The sequence below is a fragment of the Martes martes genome (assembly GCF_963455335.1).
Source record: "Martes martes genome assembly, chromosome: 7".
Classification (NCBI taxonomy): Eukaryota; Metazoa; Chordata; class Mammalia; order Carnivora; family Mustelidae; genus Martes; species Martes martes.
Genome location: NC_137894.1, coordinates 28,646,704 through 28,667,211, shown reverse-complemented (window position 1 = coordinate 28,667,211; position 20,508 = coordinate 28,646,704). Strand labels below are relative to the sequence as shown.

Genomic DNA, 20,508 nt, shown 5'->3' with positions numbered 1-20,508 from the left:
AGAGTCTCATGGTCCTCTGACTGAGCCAGCCAGGCACCCCCCAATTTTGTAAGTTTTAATCTTCTGAGTAGAAAAGCATTCTGCTGCTTTAAAAAACAAATAAACAAACCTGAAGACCATTATTACAGAATATTAAATGTCTTGAAGAAATATTCATTATGTATTTGTTAAATAAATGTACATTTATGTGAGTAAGGGGAGCAAAGACCAGAAGTACAAATACCAAATTACTTCTTCCTTTTTTTTTTTTTAAGATTTTATTTACTTATTTGATAGAGAGAGAGAGATTGCAAGCAGGCAGAGAGGCAGGCGGGGGCGGGGCAGGGGAGGGAGAGAAGCAGGCTCCCTGCTGAGCAGAGAGCCCGATGTGGGACTTGATCCCAGGACCCTGAGATCATGACCTGAGCCAAAGGCAGAGGTATAACCCACTGAGCCACCCAGGCGCCCAGAAAAGCACTCTTTAGCAACATCTAGATATATTATCTGATAAGTGAAATGGTGCTGATTTACATTTGTGAAGTACTTACCAAGTAGAGCCTCCAAACAATATATCATAAATGAGTTTAGTACGGGCCAAGGTTTTTCTGTACAGGCCTCAGGCATTGAGTGAAGCCGGACAAAGTTGAGTCTCCTCCTGCTGCCGTGCAGCCTTGAGTCCTTTTCTCATTCATGCCAGTGTACCAGGAAAACATTTGGGAAACAATGTGCTTCATGATCCTGGAAATAATAGCTTTTATATCATGCTTTAATTTGACTCAGTTTATTAACACTCCATTTGTGCCTTATTCATAACAAAAATAATAAGATTAGTAACCCAAATAAAGCCTATCACTTATTTTTAACCATGTGCCAGGCACTTTCCTAAGTACTTTACATGTATTGTCTCATTTACTATTCATGATGCCTATGTGAAGTCTATGTATTATTATCCTGGTTTTATATGTGAGAAAATGGATACTAAGATGTTAACTTACTAATTTACTTATACTAAGATGTTAATTTACTGATTTACCAGTGCTAAGATGTAGCTTCCTAAAATCTCAAATGGCAGAACTGGGATTCTGACCTAGATGTATCTTACTCTAGGGTTGCTGCTCTTAACAATTACACTCTTATGCCTTGAGTTCAGGAACCTATCAATTATATGAAGCAAGGTCCAACCAAATCAGACAAACAGATGATTAGAAGTACAACAGGAGCTCTCTCACTCTCTCTCGTCCAAATGAGGACAGAGAGGTTGGCTGTTTTGTTCACCTAACAATGCCTGGAAAATCATAGGCACTTAGATATTTGCTGGGTAAATGAATACTCACATGGTGGTTCTTCAATTCTTAACTTTGTACGCACATCAGAATTGTTCCCATAGAGTTTTTAAAACATGCAGATGTCTGAAAGTCACCCAGCTGGCATCTTCAGGGGAGGAACTCAGGCAAGAATGTATTTTTGAAGATTCCAGTGCTCAAACTATAGAGCCTCTATTCTAGAGCCGGGGATCTCTGACTAGAAGGTGAATCTGAATTACCTGCAGAATTTGTTCAAGCACACAGTGCTGGACTCTACCCTCAGAGTTTCTATTTAGCAGGTCTGGGGTGAGGCCTGAGAATTTGCATTTCTAAGAAATTCCCAGGTGATATTGATGCTTCTGATCCTGTAGGATCATTGTCCTATAGGATTTGTTCTAATAGACTACGTTAAAACATTTGTACATGGGACTTAAGCAGGAGATTTACTTAGACAGGCCAGAATCCACATTGATGACTCAGGTAATGGTAGTTTTAAACACAGTTTTCGAAGTACCCAGAAGAATGCCCATTGAGTTTGTGGCTCCAAAAGTTTCTTTGAATGATGGCATATGTAAATTGGTTTTATCCCCTAAGAGGAAAACATTAATTTGAACAGTTTGACCTTAGACTGGTGTACTCTCTAGGTTTTCTCGTGTTGAGGTGCTCTGAATCCATATCCATACAGTCTCTAAGCAGGCGGGATACTCACTCCCCAGAACTCTGCAGTTCTTAGACAGAAAGCCTCTAGTTTCTCCTCATGTGTTCTCCCTTCTTCCATCATCTGCCTTGATCTGGGACCAGGAGATCTGAGAAGAGGAGCTTTGACAGACCTTTGTTTCATGTATTATTCAAAGTTCTAGGTCCAGAGGTCCTGGGTGATAGGTATCTAATCCTTAGATTATTAAGACATTATCAACTGATGAATGGATAAAGAAGATGTGTGTGTGTGGAATATCACACACACACACACACACACACACTGGAATATCACACAGCGATCAAAAAGAATGAGCTCTTATTACCATTTGCAACAACATGGATAGAGCCAGAGTATATTATGTTAAGTGAAATGAGTCAGAGGAAGACAAATACCATATGATCTCACTCGTATGTGGAATTTAAGAAAGAAAACAGATGAACATATGGGAAGGGGGGAAAAGGAGAGAGAGAAACAAACCATAAGAGACTCTTAACATTAGAGAACAAACTGAGGGTTGATGGAGGGAGGGAGGTGGGCATGGGCTAGATGGGCAATGTGTGATAAAGAGGGCACTTGTGGAGCGCTTGGGTGGCTCAGTTGTTTGAACACCCGACTCTTGATTTCAACTTGGGTCATGATCTTAGGGTCATGGGATTAAGTGCCATGTCAGGCTCCTCCCTCATCAGGGAGTATACTGGAAATTCTCTCTCCTCCTTTCATTCTCCCCCCACCCCCCCCACCCTGTGCACACATGTGCTCTGTCTCTCTCTCTCAATACATAAATCTTTAAAAAAACATAGGGGGAGTACCTGGGTGGCTCAGTCAGTTAAGCGTCTGACTTCGGCTCAGGTCATAATCTCAGGGTCCTGGGATCGACCCCCTCATCGGGCTCCTTGCTCAGTGGGCAGCCTGCTTCTCCCTCTCCTCCCCATTCGTGCTCTCTCTCACTATCACTGTCTCTCTCAAGTAAATGAATATCTTTTTAAAAAAAGCTTTCTTAAAAAGGAGGGCACTTGTTGCGATGAGCCCCGGGTGTTGTATATAAGTGATGAATCACTGAATTCTACTCCAGAAACCTGTACCACCCTATATGTTAACTAAGTAAATTTTAAATTAAAAAAGACATTATCAGATAGACTATTAAATACATTTCCATTATCTGCTATGTAACTAAGAAATTAGTAAGAGGCAACTAACAAACTAACAAACACCTGGCCTTGGATAAAAAATTATAAGTCTTTATATCTAACTGATGAGCCTTGTACCTAATATTTGACTTTTTTTTTTTCAGAATAATTTCCATCTTGTGCCTGTTGCTTTTGTACCATTCGTTTTATGTATTTTAAACTGTGTATAGAAGAGCTGCTCAAGTTTTACAAATGGTGTTTCTCTCCTTCTATTAGGTCTCTCTGCAATGCAATCAACGTTTACAACCTCACCTGCAATAACTGCTCAGAAAATTGCACGGATGTTCTGTTTAGTAACAAGATTACCTTCTTAATGGACCTCCTGATACACCAGTTGACGGTATGTAATATTACTGGTTTAAGTTAGAAGCAGTTAAGGTTTGAGAAATATTCCCTGTGGAGAAAACTCAAAGAATTTAGCTTATTTACTCTCCAGATGAAAAAAAGTGAAGATGATGGGGAGAGTAAATTATGGACTGGCAAAGAAACCTCTTAGTTTGGAAATCTCATATTGGATTCTCCTAAGTTTCAATATTTAACAGATAATATACTTGTAACATTTGCCAAGTTCACAGATTTACATGGTTAGACTGGGGCTTCAGATTCAGCTGGACTCCAAGCCAAACCTCTGAGCCCACAGGAATGAGTGCTGTAGGAGGGAAGAAAGCTTAGGAAAGCCTCAAAACTTCTCTTGCCAACTCAGTTAAAAGGGTGGTTTATAAAGGACTTTTTGATGGCCCTTGATATCTGTTTTTTTGAAGCAAGAAACTCCTCTGGCAAAAAGGGGCTAACCTGTTATACTTTTGAAATGGGAACAAGCAACCAGTTATGGCCTTAAATTTTACTTCAGTTCACAGATGTTGAAAGAGGTAAGCTCGGTATAAATATCCAAAGGTTTAGGTCTGTCAACTGCAGCCTCCAGAACACAGCCCTGGGGCCAGAAGTTTCCTGGTGAAGTTTCTGAGCCCCTGAGGTATTGGCACAAAATCTCTCTTAAGCTACAAGTTTACAACACAAGAGATTTATTTTTCAGAACCGATTTAACTTTTACTCAGCACATACTTCTAATACCTCTTTCTAAACTACTTGCCTTTTGCTATCTTTCTTTCTCCCTTCTGGTTAATTTCTGTACATTCTACAGACCTTAACTGAAACATAATGGCACCTTCGTCATGAAACATTCCCTAACCTGACTCTCCCCAGGTCCAGGTTAGGAATTTTTTTATGTGCTCCTAGGCATTAAATTGTTCATAGAATTCATCACATTGAATTAACTGTTTAATTGTCTGTCTCCCCATTAACCATAAAATCAACAAGGATAGATGATAACTTATCATCCTCTCCAGGATCCTAACACTGTGCCTGACACTTGGTAGATTTAGTATATCATTGATGACTTTTTGAGAGAAGTGGATCCCCATGCATCCCAACCTGAGAATCAGAAAGGGAATGAGGAGGCCCTTCCAGGCAGGCGTACTAAGAGGAGAGGGGTCGCCAGTGAGAGAGAACAAAGTCACAAACCTAGAACTGTTTTACACAGTACAACAATGGCTATTTATCATGGAGATACTGTGTCATCACTTGAGGGCTAAATTTTATTTGGTTCTATCTGTAAAAGAAAGCATTGAAATACGGATAAGGCATTTTGGCACAAAATTCTACTGAAAATAGTTGAAAGGCAGGAACAAGGAGAAAAGATGTAGCATTTGTTGTATGGCCTTATATTCCAGACACTTTAATATATATTGCCTCATTTAATTTTCTTAAACACAGAGTCAGTATTATTATCCCTTTTACCAACAAGGAAACTTGAGTCCCAGAGAAATTGGCTTGCCCAACACTACAGAGAAAGAAAGTCACAGAGCTGAGAGTCAAACCTATGTCTCTCAAACCCAAACTGAGAGACATTCCATACAATAACCAACTGCTACTTTTCAAAAGTGTCAATGTCATGGAAGACAAAGAATGGAGAACTGTCACAGATTGGAAGAGGTACTGACAAGTAAATGAAATGTGGGATCCTACACCAGGAAAAGGACATTAGTGGGAAAACTGGGAAATTCATTTACGTCTACAGAATAGTTAATTTCCTGCTTTAATTAGAGTATGGTTTTGTAATTTGTTAACAGTAGGAGGTACTGAGCAAAGAGAACTCTACTGTTTTTGAACCATATCTCTTAGTTTAAAATTATTTTAAAATAAGACATAAAATAAGATGTGAAAAATTAAAAAAAAAAAACTATGTTCCATGCTGCATCATCTGGAAGAATTTATTCTGTGAAACTTATTCTATATTGATAATGGAAGAAGAGACATTAATATGCTTTGAACAGGACAGGTAACAAAAAAGACGGCCTTTGAAATGTGAAGAGATGAGTAAGAAGATTTACAGACAGGATCTTCTATTCTAGCTTTTAAGTCTTTTCTGTTCAAAACTTATTCTTATTAAGAGATATCATAGAAAGGTAGTTTATTGTTTTCATACTTAATAATTAAGTGCTTACTGGGGTGCTTGGGTGGCTCAGTCAGTTAAGTGTCTGCCTTTGGCTCAGGTCATAATCCTGGAGTCCCAGGATTGAGCCCTGCCACAGGTTCCCTGCTCCTCAGGGCGTCTGCTCCCTCTGCCCTCCCCACCCCACCCCCTCCACTGCTGGTGCCTGTGCCCACACGCTCTCCCTCTCTCTTTTTCCTGCTCTCACACTCCTTCAAATAAATAAAATCTTTTTTAAAAATACTGTTAAAAAATAATTAAGTGCTTACTATTTCCACTTCCAGAGAAGCATGGACTATAATTCCCATCACCCGGCAAACCCCATTTTAGGAGTGGGAACAGATACACAGATTCCATGTAGTAAACACTGTGATAGTGGCCTATACAAACTACAGTGGAAGCACAGAGGAGGGCTTTTTTAGCCTTGCACGTCACAAAGGGAGGGACATTTGAGCTAGACCTTAGCTCTTCATAATAACTATCATTTACTAAATGTCTGCCATGTACCAGAGGCTTGTAAGTAGCTCCATTCTCCCCCTCTACTTTGAAAGCTCTAGTTTCCTTTAAGTAGCATTTCCTTGCTTGTGACCTCATGGTTTCTTGACACTCAGAATAGCTTTTAATCTCCCAACCAATGGATTTCAGCACATTCTGTGTTTATTTTGCTCAGTTCAGAGCTGTAATCCTGGGACATGTTTGGCAAACACATTTTATTCCTCCTTTCCTTATACATGGCACTTCCTGGTTTTTATAGTTCCTTTTAGGTTTCTTAATCTGTAGCTGTCAATTCTAGTACTGCTATGACTCAGTTGGTGACACTTGGGAGAAGAGGTTGTGTTTCGTAATTTGGGGAGACAGGGGGTAGAGATGGCTAGGGATGGTGATTTTTACATTTCTTGAAATCACTTAAATACATTTCCATTTTTCTTGATAATTGGTTTGATACTAATGTAACAAAAATATGGACCATTAATTTGCAGTACCCTGTAAGTAATGGATAGAAAATAGTCATCAACACGTTTTCCAGAAGGATGAGAAGGAAGCGTAAAAGAAGCTAATTAATTGAGATCTGGTGGGATTTATAAGATACCCAATAATGAGACACTTCAGCCTGTTTGGTTCTTTAGCAAACTGAGATGGTTTAGATTTTTTTTTTTTTTTTTTTTTTGCCTAGCTGCTTAGACTTTGTTTTAGCATTCCTGTATTTCATATAGATTATGTGCAAAGCACTGTACGGATGCCAGGGTAGCAGAGGTAAATTGGACACATTTCCTTCACTCCAGAAGCCCACAGTTAAGAGAGGAAGAACTTGCACACATAAATAGCTGTAAGAAGTTATGTCACATAATGAGAGCTACAGAGCCTAAGCAACCTAGAAGAGTACCTGGCACATAAGAGGTGCTCCTTAAATATTTAATGAATGAATTCTAACTTGGAGCATTAGAAAGGTTTTGGGAAGAAATTGGATTTCAATATGCCCAGAGGAAGGGTAGAAATTCTACAATTCTGAGTTATGATTTTTACAAAAGATAAATTAGCACAGGTGGCACTGTAAAGTATACCTTGCAGTCGAGATTCAAAGTAGGATTTTTGGGATAAGTTCTTGGGGGAATTTATCTGGAGCCCTGTAAAAACAGTACATTGAGATAGACATGATTTAGGATAAAGTCTCACATACATGTATTATTTTCCAAGAAGCATGAGAGTTTTTAAATATGTTAAAGCAGATTACTTCTGTCGTTCTAAAAGCATGGTTAAGCATCTTTTTTTCTGTGCCTAAATCTTTCCAGTGCACAGAACATGAGTCTCTAGCTTCAAAACGTCTCCTTGAGGAGACCAGATATGAACACTGGAAGGCAATAAAAACACCAGCGAAAAGCGCAAGATGGCAGAACAGGAAGTCCCAGCCCTCATTACCCCACAGAGACACCAACCTAACAGTATATGAACCAAAATACCATTATGAGAATTCCAGAAGACATGTTGCAGTACCCCATAATATGTTGCAGTCAAAGCCAATCTCAAAGCCAAGAATGGCCACATTGAAATGAGTAAGAACTGTTTCATTTTACTTGTGTTCTCCCCTTCTCCCAAACCAGCACAGCTCAGCACTAGCAGAAAATACCCCAGCTCATGGGTTCTCCTTTAAGGGGGGAAAGAGGAATAGAGTGGCATTCTGGCTTTTGGGGGGGCTGCCCAAGCGTCTTGAACCTGTCTCACCTGACTCAAGACACTGACAGAGAGCTGGCATACTTTGAATGCCTAGCGTCCCAGTTAACAAGAGAGCAGGGCAGCTTGCTGCTGAGAACCAGAGAACTTACAGTGTTGCAGACAGACACCAGAGGGAGCAAGAGATTATGATGTCCTGAAAAAGAAACTAAAATAAACCAACAAAACTCTCTAATTGAGAAATTGTCTCATAATCCACAAAAAGGTTTCAGAAGCCCCCAGATTTCCTAGCCAAGGTGATTGGTGTCTTCCTTTTTATAAAGTCAGGATGTAAAGTCTAGAAGAAGTACCCCCCCTTTTTTTTTTTCAAATGTGCAGATCCCAAAACAAAGGTATAAGACACATAAAGAAACAGGGAAACATGGCACATACAAAGGAACAAGATTAATATCCAGAAACCAATCTTAAAGAAACAGGTATATGAATTAACTGACAAAGAATTCAAAACAGTTATCATAAAGGTGTTCAATGAGCTCAATAAAACGATGCATGAAAAAAATAAAAATAAAGAGAAAGTATTTTTTAAAAACAAGTTTTCAAGCTGAAGAATACAATAATTGAACTGAAAAATTAGGTAATTAGGACAGGAGTTCAAGAGGAGGCTTGATCAAATAGAAGAAAGAATGAGTGAACTCAAAGACAAGTCATCTGAAATCATGCTATCACAGGAACAGAAAGGAAAGAGAATGAAAATGAATGAAGAAAGCCTAAGGGATGCATGCAGTACCATCAGATAGACCAATATACACATTATGGTACTCCCCAAAAGTGAGAGAATGGGGCAGAAAGCTTATTTAAAGAAATAATAGCTAAAAATTTCTCAGTCTGGGGAAGGAAATGGATATCCAGATTCAAGAAGTCCCACAAACTCCCAACTATAATGAACCCAAAGAAATCCACACAAAGAAACATAACCAACTTGTCATAAGTCAAAGACATAGAGAGAATTTTGAAAACAGCAAGAGGAAAATGACTTGTCATGTACAAGGGAACCCTGATAAAATCAATGATTTCTCACCAGAAACCCTACAGGTCAAAAGGGTTAGAATGATATATTAAAAAATACTGAAAGAAAAAAAGGCCAACCAAGAAAACTATACCCAGTAAAACTATCCTTCAGAAATGAAGAAGCAAAGCTTTCCCAGATAAATAAAACCTAAGGGAATGATCACCACTAGACGTGCCTTATAAGAAATTCTAAAGCGAGAGATGCCTGACTGGCTTAGTCCATATAGCATGGCAACTTTTGATCTTGGGGTTGTGAGTTTGAGCCCCACATTGAGTGTAGAGATTACTTTAAAAAATATCTTCAAAAATTTTTAAAAAGAAATTCTAAAGTGAGTCCTTCAAGTAGGAACAAATGGATGCCAAACAGCAATATGGAAAGCATATGAAAGACCAATTGATCCTTGAACAACATGGGATTGAAATGCATGGGTACACTTACATGTGGATTTTTTAAATAAACATATGGTACCATAAGTGTATTTTCTTTTCCTTATGATTTTTTAAATAACATGGTCTTTTCTTTAGCTTACTTCATTATAGGAATATAGTATATAATACATGTAACATACGAAATATATGTTAATCAACTGTTTATGTTATCATAAGTCTTCCAATCAACAGAAGGCTCTTAGTAGTTAAGTTTTAGGGGAATCGAAAGTTGTATTTGGATTTTCAACTGTACATGAGGTTGGCACTCCTAATCCCCATGTTGTTCAAAGGTCAACTGTGTAAAGCTTGCTGGTGATTCAGAATTGTGTATTACTGTAACAAGGAGGCTATAAATCATTTTAATTCTGACATAGAATTATAATATAGAAATTTTCTGGTAATAACTTGTATATTTCTATATAAAAGTATAGTAATAACTATAAAATACATTAATGAATACCTAATATACAAATAGGTATTTTGTGGGGCACCTGGGTAATTCAGTCAGTTAAGCATCCAACTCTTGATCTCATGGTCATGAGTTCAAGCCACACAGTGGGCTCCATGTGTAAAAAATATATATATATAGTGACATCAATAAAATAAAATGTTGGGGAGATAAGTAAAAGGATAGCGTATTTGTTTACAGTTGAAGTTATTATTAGATTAAAATGGATCATTACAACTATGTTATATGTAAGCCCACTAGTAACATAAAGAAAATACCTATCAAAGATACAGAAGAAAGTAAGGAATCAAAGCATGTTACTACAAAACAATCTGCAGAACAAAAGCACAAATCTACAGCAGGAGTAGAATGAGGGACTGGGTAACTATAAGACAGAAAACAAAATAAGCTCTTTTCTGCCAATAATTACTGTAATGTAAATGTGTTAAACTCCCTAATAAAAAGGCACACAAAAATCAAGATCCAATTATATAGTGTCTACTCAGATAGATTCCAGAGATTCACTTTAGATTTAAGGACACATCGAAGATGAAGGTGAAAGAATTGAAAAAAAAATATTCCATGTGAATAATAACCTGAAGAGAGTAGAGTGGCCCTACGTCTATAAGACTAAATGGTCTTAAAGTGACTATTACTAATAGTCCTAAAGTGACTCAGAAGAGATAAAGGATAATTTTCAATTTTCCATGAATATATAATAATTGTAAATACAGAGGCATTATCAGAACACCCAGAGATAAGAAGCAGACACTGAAAGAACTGAAGGAAAAAGAAAGACAGCAAGGCAATAAAGGTAGGGGATTTCAGTACCCAAATTTGAATAATGGATAGACATCCAGAAAGAACACTAATTAGGGAAACAGATGCCTTAAACAATACTGCAGACCAAATGGACCTAACACATGTATACAAAATATTCCATTCAGCAACAGCAAAATACACATTTTTCTCAGTGAACATGGAACATTCTTCACTAGAGATCACATGTTAGTTCACAAACAAGTCAGCAAATCTAAGATATACCACAGTTTTATCCATTCATCTGTCATTGGACGCTTGGACTACTTCTATAATTTGGTTATTGCAAATAATGCTGCAGTAAACATGGGGAGCATATATTTCTTTTTATTAGTGTTTTCCTATTCTTTCAGTAAATACCCAGTAGAGGAATTACTGGATAATAAGGTAATTCTTTTAATTTTTTGAGGAACCTTCATACTGTTTTCCACAGTGGCTGTACCAGTTTGCATTACCACCAACAATGCACTAGGGTTCCTTTTTCTCTAATCCTTGCCAACACTTGTTGTTACTTGTTTTTTATTTTAACCATTCTTACAGGTATAAGGTGATATGTCATTGTGGTTTTGATTTGCATTTCCCTGATGATTAGTGATGCAGAGCATCTTTTCCTTTCATATATTGGCCATCTAGATGTCCTCTTCAGAGAACTGTCTGTTCATGTCTTCTGCTCATTTTTTAATTGGATTATTTGTCTTGGGTGTTGAGTTGTTATTTTATTTGTTTGTTTGTTTATCCAACATATAATACATCATTAGTTTTTGATGCAATGTTCAGTGATTCATTAGTTGCATATAACATCCAGTGCTCATCACATCACATGCCCTCCTTAATGCCCATCACCAAGTTACCCCATCCCCCCACCCACCTCCCTTTCTGCAGCCCTCAGTCTGTTTCCCATATTTAAGAGTCTCTCATGGTTTGTCTCCCTCTCTGATTTCTTCCCATTTGGTTTTCTATCCTTGTCCCTATGATCCTCTGCTCTATTCCATATCCCATATGTTGAGTTGTATCAGTTCTTTATATATTTTAGATACTAACTCTTTATCAGGTAAGTCCTTTGCAAATATCTTCTTCCATTTACTAGTTTGTCTTTTAGTTTTGTTGAGTGTTTTCTTTTCTGTGCAGAAGCTTTTAAATTTGAAGTAGTCCCAATAATTTATTTTTACTTTTGCTTCCCTTTCCTCAGGAACATATCTAGAAAAAAATTGCTGTGGCTGATGTCAAAGAGGTTACTGCCTGTGTACTCCTCTAGGACTTTTATGGTTTCAGGTCTCACATTTAGGTCTTTAACTCATTTTGAGGGTCTTTTTTTTTTTTAGTATGGTATAAAAAAAGTCATCTGATTTATTCTTTTGCATGTAGCTGTCCAGTTTTCCCAAAACCACTTGTTGGAGAGATTTTTTTTTCCCCCATTGCATATTCTTGCCTCTTCTGTTGAAGATGAATTGACTGTATAGTTGTGGATATATTTCTGGGCTTTCCGTTCTGTTCCATTGATCTGTGTATCTATTTTTGTGCCAGTTCCATACTGTTCTAATTACTACAGCTTGGTTGTATATCTTGAAATCTGGGATTATGATACCTCCGGTTTTGTTCTTTTTGAAGATTGCTTTGGCTATTTGGGTTTTTTTTTTTAATTCCATACATATTTTAGGATTATTTGTTCTAGTTCTGTGGAAAATGCTATTGATATTTTGCTAGAAATTGCATTAAATCTGTAGATTGCTTTAGGTAATATAGACATTTTAAGAATATTTGTTGCCATAAATCTTCCATGTGAAGCACATGAACATCTTTCCATTTGTTTGTGTCATCTTTAGTTTCTTTCATCATGTTTTATACTTTTCAAATCTAAAGATCTTTCATGTCCTTGATTAAGTTTATTTGACAACTTCTTAAAATAAGACAACAAATGAAGTTAGCTGCCTTGGTTGACTCTTCCTTTCACAAGTGATTTTTCTGTTACATGTGATGCAGCTTGGTAGCATTTTACCCACAGTACAACTTCTGTCAAAATTGGAGTCCATCCTCTCAAATCTTTCCACTGCTTTACCAGCTAACTTCATGTCATATTCTCAATGCTTTTTTGTCATTTCAATCATCTCTATAGCGCCTTCATCAGAGTCCATCTCAAGGAATGACTTTCTTTCCTAATCCTTAAAAAGCAACACTTCATCCATTAAAGTTTTGTCACGAGATTGCAGCCTTTCAGCCCCATCTTCAGGCTCCACTTTTAATTCTCTTGCTATTTTCATCACATCTGCAGTTACTTCTTCCACTGAAGTCTAGAACCCCTCAAAGTCCTCCATGAAGGTTGGAACCAGCTTCTTCCAAATTCCTGTTAATGTTGATATTTTGACCTCTTCCTATGAATCATAAATATTCTTAATGGCATCTATGGTGAATCCTTTACAGAAGTTTTGAATTTACTTTGTGTAGACCCATCAGAAGAATCACTATCTGTGGCAGCTACAGCCTTACAGGTGTATTTCTTAAGTAATAACCCTTGAAATTCACAGTAACTCCTTGATCAGTGGAATGGATGTGTTAGCAGGCACGAAAACGACATTCATTTCTTTGTATATCTTTGTCAGAACTCTTGGGTAACCAGGTGCATTGTCAATAAGCAGCAGTATTTTGAAAGAAGTCTTTTTTTCCTAAGCAAGTAGGTGTTTGTAGTAGACTTAAAGTATTCAGTAAAACAGGTTCATAAACAGATGTGCTGTCATCCAGGCTTTGTTCCATTTATAGAGCAAAGGTAGAGTAGATTCAGTGTAATTCTGAAGGGCCCTAGGATTATCAGAATGGTAAATAAGCATTGACTTCAGCATAAAGCTACCAGCAGCATTAGCCCCTAACAAGAGAGTCGGCCTGCCCTTTGAAGCTTTGAAACTAGTCATGGATTTCTCCTCTCTAGCTATGAAAGTCCTAGATGCCATCTTCTTCCATTATGAGGCAGTTACATTTACATTGAGAGAATCTGCTGTTTAGTGTAGCCACTTTTGTTAATTACTTGACCTAGATTTTCTGGATAACTTGCTGCAGGTTCTGCATTGACACTTGCTGCTCAACCCTACACTTTTATGTTATGGAGGTGGCTTCTTTCTTTAAAATTCATGAACCAACCTCTGTTAACTTTTCTTCTACATTTTTCTCACCTCTCAGTCCTCATAGATTTGAAGGGAGCTAGGGCCTTCCTCTGGATTATGTTTTGGCTTAAGGGGATGTGGTGGCTGGTTTGATCTTCTGTCTAGACAGCTGAAACTTTCTCTATCTCAGCCATGAGGCTGTTTCACTTTCTTATCATTTGTGTGTTCACTGGAGTGGCACTTTCAATTTCCTTCAAGGAAAAAAAAAATTCCTCAGAACTTTTCCTTTGCATTCACTGCTTGGCTAACTGTTTGGTGCGGGAGACTAAGCTTTTGGCCTTTCTCAGCTTTTGACATGCCTTCCTCATTTAGTTCAGTCATTTCTAGCTCTTGATTTAAAGTGGGAAACCTGGAAATCTCCTTGTCACTTGAACACGTAGAGGCCAGTGTAAGGTTATTAATTGGCCTAACTTCAGTATTGTGCCTCAAGGAATAGGGAGGCCCAAGGAAAGAGAGTTGGGGGAATGGCTGGTAGGTGGAACAGTCATAACATACACCTTTATCAAGTTAATCATATTATATAGGTTCAGTTCATGGTACCCCAAAACAACTAAAATGATAACATCATAGATCACTAATTACAAATCACCACAACAAATATAATAATGAAAAATTTTGAAGTATTTCAAGAATTTCCATATGTGACACAGAAACATGAAGTGAGCAAATGCTGTTGGAAAAATGGCACCAGTAGACTTGCTCAGTGCAGGGTTGCCATAAATCTTCCATGTGAAGCACAGTAAACAGAGGTGGGCCTGCATTTGCACTCTCATGTTCAATGTAGAATTATTCATAATAACCAAGAGGTGGAAATAACTTAAATGTCCATTGATGGATGAGTAGATACAGAAAACGTATGTGTGTGTGAATGTATGTGTATATGTATATATGTATGTATGTATATATACATATATATGTGTGTATATATACATATATATATGGAATACTCTTCAGCCATAAAAAAGAAGGTGGTCCTGTCTTATGCTACAACATGGATGAACCTGAGGGCAGTGTGCTAAACAAAATAAGCTAGTCACACAAGGACATATACTGCATGATTTCACTTATTTGAGATATCTGAAGTAGTCAGACTCATAAAAAAGAAAGTAAAATGGTGGTTGCCAGGAGCTGGGATGAAGGGGAGTGGGAAACTGCTTTTAAGTGAGTATTGAGTTTCAGTCATGTGAAATGAAAAAGTTCTGGAGATCTGTTTTACAACATTGTGCTTATAGTTAATTAGATTGTAATATATACTTAAAAATTGTTAGAGGGTAAATTTATATTACATGTTATTATTGTTTAAAAGACCAGTGAAAGTACTACTGAGTGCCGGGAAAATAGATTAACAGACTTCGGTTTGAAATTGTAAATAGTCCATATTACAGATGAGCAAATTGAAATGTGACAGAGAACATACAAGTACCTAGTGATGAAACCATGACCTGGGTCCTAGTCTCCTGAGCCCTTATCCAGGGTTTCCCTTCCTGTAACCTGAATCAATGTGTCCTCACTTTACTGAATTGACAAATGAGACAAAGCAATATATTTGTGACTTTAATTTTATACATGTCTGATATTGTCTGAGTAGGATTCACTGAAAAAGCATTTAATTAAAAGACTTAGAATTTCTTGATGTTTCATTGCATTTTAAAAAGCATTAAATATTTTATTAGCATCCTTAGTTTTAATTCATAGTGACCTGTTCTTCATGGAATATTTAAAGAATATGCTGATATAGTATGTGTATATATTTTCTTAGCCAAGGAGTTTGTTAATTGAAAAGTGATGTACAGGGACGCCTGGGTGGCTCAGTTGGTTGAGCGGCTGCCTTCGGCTCAGGTCATGATCCCAGCGTCCTGGGATCGAGTCCCACATCGGGCTCCTTGCTCAGCGGGGAGCCTGCTTCTCCCTCTGCCTCTGTCTGCCAGTGCACACTCGCTCGCTCTCTCTCTCTCTCTCTCTCTCTGACAAATAAATAAATAAAATCTTTAAAAAAAAAAAAAAGAAAAGAAAAGAAAAGTGATGTACAAACCTTAAGTAATTTGATATGATACTGTTGGATCCAAAGAGACAATTGGTGAGCACTTCAGAAGGTGACAAGAAAGTTCCTTATATAAACAAAGAAATACAAGTGCAACCCTACAGCAAGGGGATTGTTTTTTGCTGAGTCATGTGCAAAGCCATGCAGGTGCCTGTTTGATTTTCATTATAGCAGCGAAAGCCTGGAACTGGCCGTTAACCACATTGTTTTCTTTGTATTAAGGAGCCAGAACATGGACTCCATAGTTAATTATATGGGATTAGAAATCCTTCAGTCCTCCACAGGTAATGGTACTCTTCCTGATGCCAGTTGCATATTAGTACCTCGTTTCACTGTGTGGCACTTATTCAGGCTGTCAAGGACAACCTGCACTTTTTTCATCAGTAATGTGTAGTCTGTTTGTGTCTAATGGACCAAATACCTTAGTGACACAGAGAGTATCAGAACCCGAGAGGAGGCCTTCATAGTATCTGGTCTAGTTTAGTCGTCCTGTTTTATAAATGAGAGCAGTGGAACTCAAAAGAGGAAAAGGATGGAAGATGTATGGGGTGGAGTACTTGCCAGAAGTTTCACAGCCTGTTACCAATAGAACTGTGATTCAAATTCAGGTTTCCTAAATCCCAACCTAGTATTCTTTCCACTCTATTACTTGACACACTGCTAATTTAGGTATGGCAAGAACATTTAAGTGATGTTTTTATTGTTGTAGAGCTTTGCCCTCAAAGCTACATTCAGAATTGATCTATCAAAAAGAAAAAAATGTGGGTCAGATTATAACTTTTTTTCTTTTTTAATTTAAATTCAATTAGCCAACATATAGTACATCATTATTTTTTGATATAATGTTCAGTGATTCATTAGTTGCATATAGCACTTAGTCATCACGTCCCTGCTCTCCTTAATGCCCATCATCCAGTTACCCCATCCACCTACCCACCTCCCATTCATAACCCTCAGTCTGTTTCCAAAAGTCAGGAGTCTCATATATATGGTTTGTCTTCCTCTCTGATTTATTCCCCTTCAGTTTTCCCTCCCTTCTCCTATTGTCCTCTGCCCCATTCCTTATGTCCTACATATGAGTGAAACTGTATGATAATTGTCTTTCTCTGATTGACTTACTTCACTTAGCATACCTTCAAGTTCCATCCATGTCAATGCAAATGTTGAGTATTCATCCTTTCTGATGGCTGAATTAGATTCCATTGTATATATGAACCATATCTTCTTTTTCCATTCATCTATTGAAGGGCATCTTAGCTCTTTTGGCTATTATGGACATTGCTGCTATGAACATTGGGGTGCATATGGCCCTTCTTTTCACAACATCTGTGTCTTTGCGGTAAATACCTAGTAGTGCAATTGCTGGGTCATAGGGCAGCTCTATTTTTAACTTCTTGAGGAACCTCCATACTGTTTTCCAGAGTGGCTGCACCAACTTGCATTCCCACCAACAGCGTAGGAGTGTTCCCCTTTCTCAACATCCTTGCTAACATTTGTTGTTCCCTGTCTTGTTCATTTTGTCTATCCTCATTGGTGTAAGGTGGTATCTCATTGTGGTTTTGATTTGTATTTCCTTGGTGGCTAGTGATATGAAGCATTTTTTCATGTGTCTGTTAGCCGTTTGACTTTAAGCTATCCTACAAAGCTGTGATCATCAAAACAATATGGTACTGGCACAAAAACAGACACATAGATCAATGTGACAGAGTAGTTAACCCAGAAATGGACCCTCAATTCTGTGGTCAACTAATCTTCGACAAAGCAGGGAAGAATATCCAATGGAAAAAGACACTCTCTTCAACAACTGGTGTTGGGAAAATTGGGCAGCTGCATGCAGAAGAATGAAACTGGAACATTCTCTCACATTATACACAAAGATAAACTCAAAATGGATGAAAGACCTAAATGTGAGACAGGAATCCATCAAAATCCTGGAGGAGAACACAGACAGCAACCTCTTGGACCTTGAACACAACAACTTCTTGGAAGACACGTCTCTAAAGGCAAGGGAAACAAAAGCAAAAATCAAGTATTGGGCACTGCCTGGATGGCTCAATAGCTTAACCATCTGCCTTCAGCTCAGGTCATGATCCCAGGGTCCTGGAATCAAGCCCCTTATCAGGCTCCCTGCTCAGCAGGAAGTCTGTTTCTCACTCTGCTCCTCCCCTGCCCCCAACATGAGCTCTCTCTCTCTCTTGCTCACTCTCTCTCCAATAAATAAAATCTTTTTTAAAAAAAATAAACTATTGGGGCTTCATCAAGATGAAAAGCTTCTGCACAGCAAAGGAAACAATCAACAAAACTAAAAGGCAACCCATGGAATGGAAGAAGATATTTGCATGACATTACAGATAAAGAGCTGGTATCCAAGATCTATAAAGAACTTCTCAAATTCAACACCCAAAAAACAAAGAATCCAGTCAAGAAATGGGCAGAAGACGTGAACAGACACTTCTCCAAAGAAGACATGTAAATGGCTAACAGATTATAACTTTATTTTTTTAAGTATGTAATTATCATTTATTGTATGATGTTTGCAGAATGCTGTTTTCAGTGTTAGAATTTTACATAATAGAAATTTTTTAAGATTTTATTTATTTATTTGACAGAGATCCCAAGTAGATAGAGAGGCAGGCAGAAAGAGAGGGAAGCAGGCTCCCTGCTGAGCAAAGAGCGGGGCTTAATCCCAGGACCCCAAGATCATGATCTGAGCTGAAGAAAGAGGCTTAACCCACTGAGCCACCCAGGCACCCCCATAATAGAGATTCTACATCATTTTCTTTGTATAAAACACTCAAATTGTTTACCATGTTAATTAAGGATTCTGTGTAATTATTGGATGTATGTAATGTTATGAGAACATTATGGTATAATTTTAATTGTCCTTCCAGTGCAGTTATATGAAATAATATCATCACCATCATTGTGACTATAACCTAAAATCATTAATTGACTGCTTGAGGAAGAAATTGACACATCTAGCTTCGTAACAGAGATTTTACCACACTGCCTTCAAATGGTAGGTAAAGCAAATGAAATTATTAAATATGTAAAAATTAACAAACTTGGTTTAACACAAAGAACCTTATATCCAATATTAGAAATATACATGCTTTATAAGAACACATGGAAAATTTATAAGAATTGACTGTGTAGTAGGCCTCTGAGCAAGTCTTCATAAATGTCAAAGAATCAGTTATACATAGGATCCTGTTCTGCTTTAGGCATGACTGAATAGGCTCCTATAACTGGGTAAAGCATGAAAAAAGTACCTAAAGGTACTAGAGGTCATTCAAAAGCTGACACTTTCTGATTGGAATAGACACTTAGAAGAGGAGAACAGCATTGTGTGAGTTCCCTGGTTTATGCCTTTTTAGCTGAGAGCAGGACATAGTTGGTACCACATGCAACTACTAGAATTACCATAGAAAATCCAGTCTTTCTGGCCTGAAGAACTAGAAGACAATTCAAGACAAAAACAACTGCTAGAATGTGAGGATTAAGTTCAGAAATGAGAGAGCCAGAAAGTGGGATCCCCTAATTATTTATAAATGTCTGAATTATCCTAGTACCATAAATGTATGGGACAGACAGAGCTAAAGACAAAAGAGCTGAAGGGAGATTTCAGCTGCCGTCCGTGAATAGTTTTGCAGTTTGAGTCTAACAAAGTCAAACTCCTGCTCTAAAAAAGAAAATCAAACTAAAAAGTACAGTAATTGAAATAAAAAATACACTGAATAATAAATGAGAGGGAGTGATGATAATTAGAAAAATTACCTTTAGACAAATACCACAGTAATAAATACTGCAGGAGAGAATCATTAATGGATGTAAAAATTAGTGAGCAAAAGTATGACAAGAAACAGAGTATTTTCAAAGCCTCAAAGTAACTCCCCACAAGAAAACTTTTAATTACAAAAAGGGAAAATAGAAACCTTAAAATTAAAAACTTGGTAGATATTACCTTAACCATGTGATCAAAGCTAGTATCACCAGAAACAACATATCAGCATCATTTACTTTCTGATATTATCCACTTAGAAGTTCATAGCATCACTTTTGAGGTATCCTTATGAAAAATGCATAACCATCACTTAGTCATGAGAAAACATCAGACAGATCCAAATTGAGGGTAGTCTATGAAGTGACTGACCAAAATGCAAAGATTGAAAAACTCACAGATTAGAGGATACTAGAGAGATGTGACAACTAAATTTTTTGTGGGATCCTGGGGCAAAAAAAAACAAAAACAAAAACAAAAACAAAACGAACATTAGTGAGAAAACTGGGAAAATTCTAATAAGATCTATTTTCTGGTTTTGGTAATTGTGCCATAATTGTGTAGCATGTTAACATTAGGGAAAGCTGGGAGAATTGTAAAATTATTTAAAACTAAGTCTAAATTTTTAAAAATAATTCACTAGTGGGCTTAAGAGCAGAATGGAGGTGAAAGGGGAATGGCTATTATCAGAAAGACAAAAAATAACAGCTGTTGGTGAGGATGTGGAAATGGGAATTCTCAGGCACTATTGGTAGGAATGTAAATTGGGGCAGCCAATATAGAAAACTGTATGGAGATTCCTCAAAAAATAAAAATAGAATTACTGTATGATTCAGTAATTCCACTTCTGGGTTTTTATCTGAAGCAAATGGAAATTTGGAAAGACATATGTATCCCCATGTTTATTGCAACATTATTACAGTAACTAAGATATGGAAGC

The 20,508-nt window shown here is 37.4% G+C and overlaps 1 protein-coding gene across 1 annotated transcript in view; it reads left to right on the top strand.

Moving 5' to 3' along the window:
* SCAPER (S-phase cyclin A associated protein in the ER) overlaps positions 1 to 20,508 on the top strand; it is a 473,451-nt gene that overhangs the window by 340,339 nt on the left and 112,604 nt on the right. Inside the window, exon 25 of the mRNA XM_080809794.1 lies at positions 3,387 to 3,510. Coding sequence (XP_080665920.1) covers positions 3,387 to 3,510 — 124 coding nt within the window. The remainder of the gene's footprint in view (positions 1 to 3,386; positions 3,511 to 20,508) is intronic.